Source organism: Triticum dicoccoides, chromosome 7A, assembly GCF_002162155.2.
Source record: "Triticum dicoccoides isolate Atlit2015 ecotype Zavitan chromosome 7A, WEW_v2.0, whole genome shotgun sequence".
Lineage (NCBI taxonomy): Eukaryota > Viridiplantae > Streptophyta > Magnoliopsida > Poales > Poaceae > Triticum > Triticum dicoccoides.
Window position 1 is genome coordinate 245,164,690 of NC_041392.1, and position 12,274 is coordinate 245,176,963.

General features: G+C 42.0%; 1 protein-coding gene across 1 annotated transcript in view; it reads left to right on the plus strand.

The window, feature by feature from the left end:
* Positions 1-1,975: 1,975 nt before the first annotated feature.
* Positions 1,976-12,274, plus strand: part of LOC119333429 — a 51,675-nt gene continuing 41,376 nt past the window's right edge. Inside the window, exons 1-4 of the mRNA XM_037606323.1 lie at positions 1,976-2,629; positions 3,077-3,501; positions 3,790-3,843; positions 4,218-4,333. Of these exons, the coding sequence (XP_037462220.1) occupies positions 1,976-2,629; positions 3,077-3,501; positions 3,790-3,843; positions 4,218-4,333 (1,249 nt within the window). The remainder of the gene's footprint in view (positions 2,630-3,076; positions 3,502-3,789; positions 3,844-4,217; positions 4,334-12,274) is intronic.

Sequence of the window (12,274 nt, forward strand, 5' to 3'; positions counted from 1 at the left end):
TAAGTTTATGCGTGTTGCACATCATAATCTCCTGTATAAGGTACAATCGTTTTTATTGACATCAATGGGTATTGGGACAGAGCTTAGATAAGAGAAGTTTCTGCCACCCCCATTCTATGACCAAAGATCACATTATATACATCTGTCTATTTTACGTTTATGCGACGAATTGCATGAATGCACAAGCCCATAGCATTTTAGACCTTTTTAAGTTCAAACATACAAATGACAAAAGCCATTAAACTATGCATCATATTGATCTGCATCTCAAAAGAAAAACAAACAAGGCGTGATAGAACTAGCAAAATAGAAATGCATTCCAAGGAAAGAGTGAGCCCCATCCTATGATCAAAGAGTTACAAACTGGCATGACAAAATTTCAGCTGGGCTGCCACCTTTATTAGCTTGACATGACAAAATGTCACACATCGACCTCTGGTTAAGGGCCTCTTTGGGTGGCAAGTCTTGGAAGATGCAGGAACAAAAAAAATCTTTATGAGGTCAACTAGCCCTTGTACCAATTATTTCTAATGGGTAGCGTTCTCGAAAACTTATTGAAAATCCTATGGATCATTTGCTCATTATATATACTTTCTCTTGACATAATGACGGGAGCCTTCTAGGGGTTTAGTGATTTTCACAAAACAAAACCTAGATAATGATCGCATGGTCCCTACGGTTCAAAACTCGCTTTCTCTTCGCCTTTTGATCTCAAGAATAAAACCCCAAAATAAGAAAACTTGCTTTGCTAGCTGCTTTCTCTTCACCTTCTGGTCTCAAGAAATACAAGAATCATGAATTTACTAATATATGGACTACACACATACATCAATTCTGCTCTCCAACGATCATTAATTCATGATAGATCTAGTCAATTGCAGAGTTCTTACTGTGAACAATTATGAACTCGTGAACTTTTTTCTAGCATTCCCGAGTATTTTTTCATAATTGTGAAGAATTTTTAATTTAGGAACATTTTAAATTCATGAATGCATTTTAAAATTTGTGAGCTTTTTTTTTGAAAATTCACAAAAATCTAAAATTCTAAAAAATTGAATTTGTATAAAAAGTGTTTTAGTACAATATCAGCTCCCATAGTGTAATGCAGGAGCCAAGATCCGACTAGACCCTTACAGATGGGGTCAGTTCAAGGAAAAACATTGGAGTTCTCATAGGCCTCTATCCCTAGGGAGCTTAGTAATTGAAAGGACTAGAGCAATGTTAAGATGTGGACCACGGAAAAAATGTCTCTAGTCGGATCTTACTTAATTGAATAAAAAGAAAGCAACTTGTTAAGGTAAATACGGGAAAAATGTCCACACTGGCATGCATCCGAGATAAAATCTTACATGTGGTATTTCATCATCTTGTTTACTTACTTTGGTTGAAAAACATCATTAGAGAAACACGACGCTTATTTTTTTAGCATGTATATATAGTCTCCAAATTATGACCATTGACCATTATTTCTATATGATAATATGTTGCTACCAAAACCAACTTGTATGAAATTATGAGATATTTTTCTTCAACAAATTATTTGTTTTACTTTCTTTTAGCAGCTCTTTCTAAACTTTTTTTTGCGTGTAGCTCTGTCCAAATATAGATGATTCGTAACTCATGCACCCACTTACAGCCGAATATTCTCTCTCAATTGTTTTTTTAAAGCCGAATAGATAGCTTCACCGGCCCAGTATTGCCGACCGTAGGCCTCAAACGGCCCGCGAGGAGAAAATAAGGAACTCGCTTTGTTGGCTGGTTTGGAGAATCGCGAAAACACTGTATGCAACAGCCAATTTCGAGCTGAGTTCGGACATTCAGTGTCAAAAAAAATGCAAATTGGAGCTGAATTCGGATATGGAGTGACGCCAATATATAGCTTCAACATGCAATCTTGTGGTCGCGTTAATTTTCTTCCCCCATAATCGTCCAAGTCCAAACCAGAGAGAGAAAACTGCAACACCAATCTAAGGCAATGCCACTGCCGTCGCGCGCCGTCCTGCCATCGCCCATCGTCGCCTCGAAAGTGGCACCCAAGAGAAGCAAAGTTGCGGCGATGACAGCGGCCAAGAGAACTAGAGGCGCGCCCCGCTCGCCGAAGAAGGTTCCTCGGGTGGATGCAGCGGCCAAGAAGTCGAACAACGCGCCCCGCTTGCCTGCGAAGGTTCTTCAGAAGTCCACCATGGATGCGGCGCGCCGGCAACTGCGATTCGCGTGCGGCGATGCCGTCGAGGTGCGCTACAGGTTATTCTCGAACGTCGTCTTCTCCGGCAACAGGCAGCTGGTGATCTACCTCCGCGCCAAGGTACTCTCCGTCTCGGTCGGCACCGAGTCCTACCTCGTCGAGTACCCCGCCATCAACAGCAAACCCAGCCGTGTCGCACGAGTGCCATCATGGGACATCCGCGAGCCCCGTCACGCTCCACCGCAGGCGCACCCGGCCGCTGACGCTGCACGGCCGGCCAGTTCCAAGAGACCACCACCGCCGGAGCGGACTGACCGCGGCGATGATTGTTGCAAGAAGGCGAAGAGGGTCGGCAAAGGGATCCCGATGGACGCGCTGTGCCGATTCTACGAGGAGCACGACCCAGAGTTTGCGTCGGAGCTGCGCCGCAGGATGATCGCGAAGGTCGATGAAGGATGCCCACCAGTTTACGATTAGTTATAGTTCTTCGGGAAGTAGTTTTCTCTTTTGCTCTCTCTAGTAGTTGTCGGTTATGAATTCATGATCGATCGCTGGATAGAGGAATTGATGAACATGATCATTAGCAGTAAGAACTCTGCAATTGACTAGATGTATCATGAATTCATGATCGCTGGAGAGAGGAATTCATGTATGTGTGTAGTCCATATATTATTAAATTCATGATTCTCGTTTGCTTGAGATCAAAGGTGAAGAGAAAGCAGCTAGCAAAGTAAGTTTTTTTGTTCAGGTTCAGTCATATGTAGGATTGCTCTATCGTTCACTACAATCTAAAGGCACTCCTTCCTCTCCCCTGATTCTGTTAATAATCGGGAAAAACATCATTGTGATAGAGACGCTCAGGTAACACGCACGACGACAACGGCCTTGCAGAGGATCTGCGGGACAGGAGGCCGGAGCACAAGATCCTCAAGTGACCATCATTTCTCTGGAAGTGCATCAAATCAAGTTGTTCCCTACAAGAATGTCCATGGCGAAAACAACTTACCTGGGTTGTCTAAAAAAAGAAAATTCATTATCAGTACATATTCTGTGCAATGTAGTATTTGCCAGAAATGGAGAGTTGTACCATCCAAACTGAAATATGAGCAAATCCGAGAGAATATTATACAAGTTCCTTTTTCTTGCAAATATGTCCATGGGTGGAAGCCACAAGTTACATGCCATGATCCAATTGATATATCTGAGGATAATGGCATGGCATGGGCAATTGATATCCCATGCATCCCTCAGATCCCTCTTGGGTGGGAAAGGAATATTACTCTAAGGAATGAACAGAGCACGAGATTCGCTGATGTGTGAGTATTACTTGTTTTGCACAACATCGTAGTTAATTTGTTTCAAAGCTTTTTGTATTTATTTCTGAGCAAATGATGTTGCAGTTGTTTTCTAACGTCCCTGGGTCATAACTTTGAGAGCTCAGAATGCTCATTTATGGTTGAGGAACTTAATGCTGTTCATATTTGATCGATGGTTAACCATTCATTCCTATGATTACACACCTTACACAACTATATAAAAGGATGTGCTTGCCTTTCCGTGTATGTATTGTATGACTATTTCGTGACACTTATACATCCTTTTAGGTACTATATCTCTCCCGCAGGCATAAAAATAAGATCCAAGAAAGAGGTCGGAAGGTAAGCTAACTTTTCTTTGGTCAAGTTCTCTTCAATATGGTTACTTTCTTAAGCATATTATAATGCTCATATGCAGTTTTTCATTCATCTAGCATGTTGATAACCGCATCTGACTGGTATCCACTATTATTGTCATAATTGTTACAAAGTGTTATTATTGTACTTTCACTACCTCAATGGCTCAATGATCACACAACCAGCATTCATGCTTAGCTTTGTTGGGGCTTATTTTCAGAAATCTCGCCTGTTCTTGCAATTTGAATGTTGGAAACAACACAGAATACATGCGTATACTATGTGAAGTTGTGAACTTCTCCATGTGCTTCACTCTGTCTAGATGCTTATCTTATTCTTCATATGTTATACTTTGACAGGTATCTTGAAGACAACCCAAACTGTGCTGTCGATTTACATTTATCTCAGTTTTCGTTCAAGGTACCTAAACCTCCAAATTGCCCTTGCCAGTCAAAGCTTATTGAACCAACTGAAGGTATTTATGCACAATAACACAGTTACTTTAACTGGCATGCTAAATGAATTGCTGGTTGGACAAGCCTCTCTCTTCTGTTCGAACAATAGCCACTATTGTTTGAAATTTGTACCAGTGATAAAATGGTTTTCAGATTGCCTTGTCAACTGATAATGCGTTACAAGTTTGTGTACTTTAATATTGTGGTACTTAATGGAACTATTTAAGTGGTAGGACAAGTGGTGAGCTAGGGTGTACAGGATAGTAGGGCATTCATGCAAGCGAAGTTTCACACATGCCACTCATATTTTAAATGATCATAACATGTTGAGATGTCATAAATTGGATTTTACTTATTGTTTTTAAATTTCTGTAAATTTGATGGCAAACCTGATAACATAACGTGTGAAACAGAGAGGAAATAGATTGGATCGGCGCACCCAACATGGTGGCCTAGGGATGTATTTATATGGATGCAACTAGGGCACATATTACACGTAGTTACAGGAGATAAGTATAGATATTAGCAGACTCCTATATCCTAACAATATACAGTTTAACATGATGGGGAACGTAGTAATTTCTAAAAATTTCCTACGCACACGCAAGATCATGGTGATGCATAGCAAAGAGAGGGGAGAGTGTTGTCCACGTACCCTCGTAGACCGAAAGCGGAAGCGTTAGCACAAGACGGTTGATGTAGTTGTACGTCTTCACAATCCGACCGATCAAGTACCGAACGTACGGCACCTCCGAGTTTAGCACACGTTCAGCCCGATGACGTCCCTCGAACTCCGATCCAGCCGAGTGTTGAGGGAGAGTTTCGTCAGCACGACGGCGTGGTGACGATGATGATGTTCTACTGACGCAGGGCTTCGCCTAAGCACCGCTACAGTATTATCGAGGTGGACTATGATGGAGGGGGGCACCACACACGGCTAAAAGATCAAACGATTAATTGTTGTGTCTCTAGGGTGCCCCCTGCCCCTGTATATAAAGGAGCAAGGGGGGGGGGGTGCGGCCGTACAGGAGAGAGGGCGCGCCAGGAGGACTCCTACTCCCACCCGGAGTAGGACACCCCCTTTCCTATTTGGATTAGGCCTTGGGAGGGGGAAAGAGGAGGGAGAGAGGAAGGAAGGGGGGCGCCGCCCCCCTCTCCTTGTCCTATTCGGACTAGGGGGAGGGGCGCGCGGCCCAGCACCGGCCGCCTCTCCTCTTCTTCGTAAAGGCCCACTAAGGCCCATTAACCTTCCATGGGGTTCCGGCAACCTCACGGTACTCCGGTAAAATCCCAATTTCACTCGGAACACTTCCTACATCCAAACATAGGCTTCCAATATATCAATCTTCATGTCTCGGCCATTTCGAGACTCCTCGTCATGTCCGTGATCACATCTGGGACTCCGAACAACCTTTGGTACATCAAAACATATAAACTCATAATATAACTGTCATCGAAACGTTAAGCGTGCGGGCCCTACGGGTTCGAGAACTATGTAGACATGACCGAGACACGTCTTCGGTCAATAAACAATAGCGGAACCTGGATGCTCATATTGGTTCCCACATATTCTACGAAGATCTTTATCGGTCAGACCGCATAACAACATACATTGTTCCCTTTGTCATCGGTATGTTACTTGCCCGAGATTTGATTGGCGGTATCTCAATACCTAGTTTCAATCTCGTTACCGGCAAGTCTCTTTACTCGTTCCGTAATATATCATCCCGCGACTAACTCATTAGTTGCAATGCTTGCAAGGCTTAAGTGATGTGCATTACCGAGAGGGCCCAGAGATACCTCTCCGACAATTAGAGTGACAAATCCTAATCTCGAAATACGCCAACCCAACAAGTACCTTCGGAGACACCTGTAGAGCACTTTTATAATCACCCAGTTACGTTGTGACGTTTGGTAGCACACAAAGTGTTCCTCCGATAAACAGGAGTTGCATAATCTCGTAGTCATAGGAACATGTATAAGTCATGAAGAAAGAAATAGCAACATACTAAACGATCAAGTGCTAAGCTAATGGAATGGGTCAAGTCAATCACATCATTCTCCTAATGATGTGATCCCGTTAATCAAATGACAACACATGTCCATGGCTAGGAAACTCAACCATCTTCGATTAACGAGCTAGTCAAGTAGAGGCATACTAGTGACACTCTGTTTGTCTATGTTCACACATGTATTATGTTTTCGGTTAATACAATTCTAGCATGAATAATAAACATTTATCATGAAATAAGGAAATAAATAATAACTTTATTATTGCCTCTAGGGCATATTTCCTTCAGTCTCCCACTTGCACTAGAGTCAATAATCTAGATCACATCGCCATGTGATTTAACATCAATAGTTCACATCACCATGTGATTAACACCTATAGTTCACGTCGTCATGTGACCAACACCCAAAGGGTTTACTAGAGTCAATAATCTAGTTCACATCGCTATGTGATTAACACCCAAAGAGTACTAAGGTGTGATCATGTTTTGCTTGTGAGAGAAGTTTAGTCAATGGGTCTGCCATATTCAGATCCGTATGTATTTTGCAAATTTCTATGTCAACAATGCTCTGCACGGAGCTACTCTAGCTAATTGCTCCCACTTTCAATATGTATCCAGATTGAGACTTAGAGTCATCTGGATCAGTGTCAAAATTTGCATCGACGTAACCTTTTACGACGAACCTTTTTGTCACCTCCATAATCGAGAAACATATCCTTATTCCACTAAGGATAATTTTGACCGCTGTCCAGTGATCTACTCCTAGATCACTATTGTACTCCCTTGCCAAAATCAGTGTAGGGTATACAATAGATCTGGTACACAGCATGGCATACTTTATAGAACCTATGGCCAAGGCATAGGGAATGCCTTTCATTCTCTTTCTATCTTCTGCCGTGGTCTGGCTTTGAGTCTTACTCAATTTCACACCTTGTAACACAGGAAAGAACTCTTTCTTTGACTGTTCCATTTTGAACTACTTCAAAATCTTGTCAAGGTATGTACTCATTGAAAAACTTATCAAGCATCTTGATCTATCTCTATAGATCTTGATGCTCAATATGTAAGCAGCTTCACCAAGGTCTTTCTTTGAAAAACTCCTTTCAAACACTCCTTTATGCTTCGCAGAATAATTCTACATTATTTCCGATCAACAATATGTCATTCACATATACTTATCAGAAATGCTATAGTGCTCCCACTCACTTTCTTGTAAATACAGGCTTCACCGCAAGTCTGTATAAAACTATATCCTTTGATCAACTTATCAAAGTGTATATTCCAACTCCGAGATGCTTGCACCAGTCCATAGATGGATCGCTGGAGCTTGCATATTTTGTTAGCACCTTTAGGATTGACAAAACCTTCTGGTTGCATCATATACAAGTCTTCTTTTATAAATCCATTAAGGAATGCAGTTTTGTTTATCCATTTGCCAGATTTCATAAAATGTGGCAATTTGCTAACATGATTCGGACAGATTTAAGCATAGATACGAGTGAGAAAATCTCATCGTACTCAACACCTTGAACTTGTCGAAAACCTTTTGCGACAATTCTAGCTTTGTAGATAGTAACACTACTATCAGCGTCTGTCTTCCTCTTGAAGATCCATTTATTTTCTATGCCTTGTCGATCATTGGGCAAGTCAACCAAAGTCGACACTTTGTTCTCATACATGGATCCCATCTCAGATTTCATGGTCTCAAGCCATTTTGCGGAATCTGGCTCATCATCGCTTCCTCATAGTTCGTAGGTTCGTCATGGTCAAGTAACATGACCTCCAGAACAGGATTACCGTACCACTCTGGTGTGGATCTCACTCTGGTTTACCTACGAGGTTCGGTAGTAACTTGATCTGAAGTTACATGATCATCATCATTAGCTTCCTCACTAATTGGTGTAGGAGTCACAAGAACAAATTTCTGTGATGAACTACTTTCCAATAAGGGAGCAGGTACAGTTACCTCATCAAGTTCTACTTTCCTCCCACTCACTTCTTTCTAGAGAAACTCCTTCCCTAGAAAGGATCCATTCTTAGCAATGAATGTCTTGCCTTCGGATCTGTGATAGAAGGTGTACCCAACATTTTGGGTATCCTATGAAGACGCACTTCTCTGATTTGGGTTCAAGCTTATCATGTTGAAACTTTTTCACCTAAGCATCGTAACCCCAAACTTTAAGAAATGACAGCTTAGGTTTCTCGCCAAACCACAGTTCATATGGTGTCATCTCCATGGATTTAGATGGCGCCCTATTTAACGTGAATGCAGCTGTCTCTAATGCATAACCCCAAAATGATAGTGGTAAATCGGTAAGAGACATCATAGATTGCACCATATCTAATAAAGTACAGTTACACTGTTCGGACACACCATTACGCTATGGTGTTCTAGGTGGCATGAGTTGTGAAACTATTCCGCATTGTTTCAAATAAAGACCAAACTCGTAACTCAAATATTCTTCTCCACGATCAGGTTGTAGAAACTTTATTTTCTTGTTACGATGATTTTCCACTTCACTTTGAAATTATATGAACTTTTCAAATGTTTCAGACTTCTATTTCATTAAGTAGACATACCCATATCTGCTCAAATCATCTGTGAAGGTCAGAAAATAATGGTACCCTCTGCGAGCCTCAATATTCATCGGACCACATACATCAGTATGTATGATTTCCAACAAATCTGTTGCTTGCTCCATTGTTCCAGAGAACGGTGTTTTAGTCATCTTACCCAAGAGGCATGGTTCGCAAGCATCAAGTGATTCATAATCAAGTGATTCCAAAAGCCCATCAGGATGGAGTTTCTTCATGCGCTTTACACCAATATGACCTAAACGGCAGTGCCACAAATAAGTTGCACTATCATTATTAACTTTGCATCTTTTGGCTTCAATATTATGAATATGTGTATCACTACGATCGAGATCCAATGAACCATTTTCATTGGGTGTATAACCATAGAAGGTTTTATCCATGTAAACAGAACAACAATTATTCTCTAACTTAAATGAATAACTGTATTGCAATAAACATGATCAAATCATATTCATGCTCAACGCAAACACCAAATAACATTTATTTAGGTTCAACACTAATCCCCAAAATATAGGGAGTGTGCGATGATGATCATATCAATCTTGGAACCACTTCCAACACACATCGTCACTTCACCCTTGACTAGTCTCTGTTTATTTTGCAACTCCCATTTCGAGTTACTACTCTTAGCAACTGAACCAGTATCAAATACTGATGGGTTGCTATAAACACTAGTAAAGTACACATCAATAACATGTATATCAAATATAGCTTTGTTCACTTTGCCATCTTTCTTATCCACCAAATACTTGGGGTAGTTCCACTTCTAGTGACCAGTCCCTTTTCAGTAGAAGCACTTAGTCTCAGGCTTAGGTCCAGACTTGGGTTTCTTCACTTGAGCAGCAACTTGTTTGTCGTTCTTCTGGAAGTTCCCCTTCTTCCCTTTGCCCTTTCTCTTGAAACTAGTGATCTGTCAACCATCAATACTTGATGTTTTTCTTGATTTCTACCTTCGCCGATTTTAGCATCGCGAAGAGCTTGGGAATTGTTTTCGCATCCCTTGCATAGTATAGTTCATCACTAAGTTCTACTAACTTGGTGATGGTGACTAGAGAATTCTGTCAATCACTATTTTATCTGGAAGATTAACTCCCACTTGATTCAAGCGATTGTAGGTCCCAGACAATCTGAGCACATGCTCACTGCTTGAGCTATTCTCCTCCATCTTTTAGCTATAGAATTTGTTGGAGACTTCATATCTCTCAACTCGGGTATTTGCTTGAAAAATTAACTTCAACTCCTGGAACATCTCATATGGTCCATGACGTTCAAAACGTCTTTGAAGTCCCGATTCTAAGCAGTTAAGCATGGTGCACTAAACTATCAAGTAGTCATCATATTGAGCTAGACAAACGTTCATAACGTCTGCATCTGCTCCTACAATAGGTTTGTCACCTAGTGGTGCACCAAGGAAATAATTCTTCTGTGCAGCAATGAGGATAAACCTCAGATCACGGACTCAGTCTGCATCATTGCTACTATCATCTTTCAACTTAGTTTTCTCTAGGAACATATCAAAAATAAAACAGGGGAGCTAAACGCGAGCTATTGATCTACAACATAGATATGCTAATACTATCAGGACTAAGTTCATGATAAATTAAAGTTCAATTAATCATATTACTTTAGAACTCCCACTTAGATAGACATCCCTCTAATCCTCTAAGTGATCACATGATCCATATCAACTAAACCATGTCCGATCATCATGTGAGATGGAGTAGTTTCAACGGTGAACATCACTATGTTGATCATATCTACTATATGATTCACGATCGACCTTTCGGTCTCCGTGTTCCGAGGCCATATCTATTATATGCTAGGCTCGTCAAGTTTAATCTGAGTATTCCGCGTGTGCAACTTGTTTTGCACCCATTGTATTTGAACGTAGAGCCTATCACACCCGACCATCACGTGGTGTCTCAGCACGAAGAACTTTCACAATGGTGCATACTGAGGAAGAACACTTTATACTTTGATAATTTAGTGAGGGATCATCTTATAATGCTACCGTCAATCAAAGCAAGATAAGATGCATAAAAGATAAACATCACATGCAATCAATATAAGTGATATGATATGGCCATCATCATCTTGTGCTTGTGATCTCCATCTCCGAAGCACCGTCATGATCACCATCGTCACCGGCGCGACATCTTGCTCTCCATCGTAGCATCGTTGTCGTCTCGCCAATCTTATGCTTCTACGACTATCGCTACCGCTTAGTGATAAAGTAAAGCATTACAGGGCGATTGAATTGCATACAATAAAGCGACAACCATATGGCTCCTGCCAGTTGCCGACAACTCGGTTACAAAACATGATCATCTCATACAATAAAATTTAGCATCATTTCTTGACCATATCACATCACAACATGCCCTGCAAAAACAAGTTAGACGTCCTCTACTTTGTTGTTGCAAATTTTACGTGGCTGCTACGGGCTTAGCAAGAACCGTTCTTACCTACGCATCAAAACCACAACGATAGTTTGTCAAGTTGGTGCTGTTTTAACCTTCACAAGGACCGGGCGTAGCCACACTTGGTTCAACTAAAGTTGGAGAAACTGACACCCGCCAACCACCTGTGTGCAAAGCACGTCGGTAGAACCTGTCTCGCATAAGCGTACGCGTAATGTCGGTCCGGGACGCTTCATCCAACAATACCGCCGAACCAAAGTATGACATGCTGGTAAGCAGTATGACTTATATCGCCCACAACTCACTTGTGTTCTACTCGCGCATATGACATCTACGCATAAAACCAGGCTCGGATGCCACTGATGGGGAAGGTAGTAATTTCAAAAAAATTCCTACGCACACGCAAGATCATGGTGATGCATAGCAACGAGAGGGGAGAGTGTTGTCCACGTACCCTCGTAGACCGAAAGCGGAAGGGTTAGCACAACGCGGTTGATGTAGTCGTACGTGATCACGATCCGACCGATCAAGTACCGAACGTACGACACCTCCGAGTTCAGCACACGTTCAGCCTGATGATGTCCCTCGAACTCCGATCCAGCCGAGTATTGAGGGAGAGTTTCATCAGCATTATGGCGTGGTGACGATGATGATGTTCTACTGACGCAGGGCTTCGCCTAAGCACCGCTATAGTATTTTCTCGAGGTGGACTATGGTGGAGGGGGGCACCGCTCACGGCTAAAAGATCAAATGATCAATTGTTTTGTCTCTAGGGTGCCCCCTGCCCCTGTATATAAAGGAGCAAGGGGGGTGCGGCCGGCCAGGAGAGAGGGTGCGCCAGGAGGAGTCCAACTCCCACCGGGAGTAGGACTCCCCCCTTTCCTAGTTGGATTAGGACTTGGGAGGGTGAAAGAGGAGGGAGAGAGGAAGG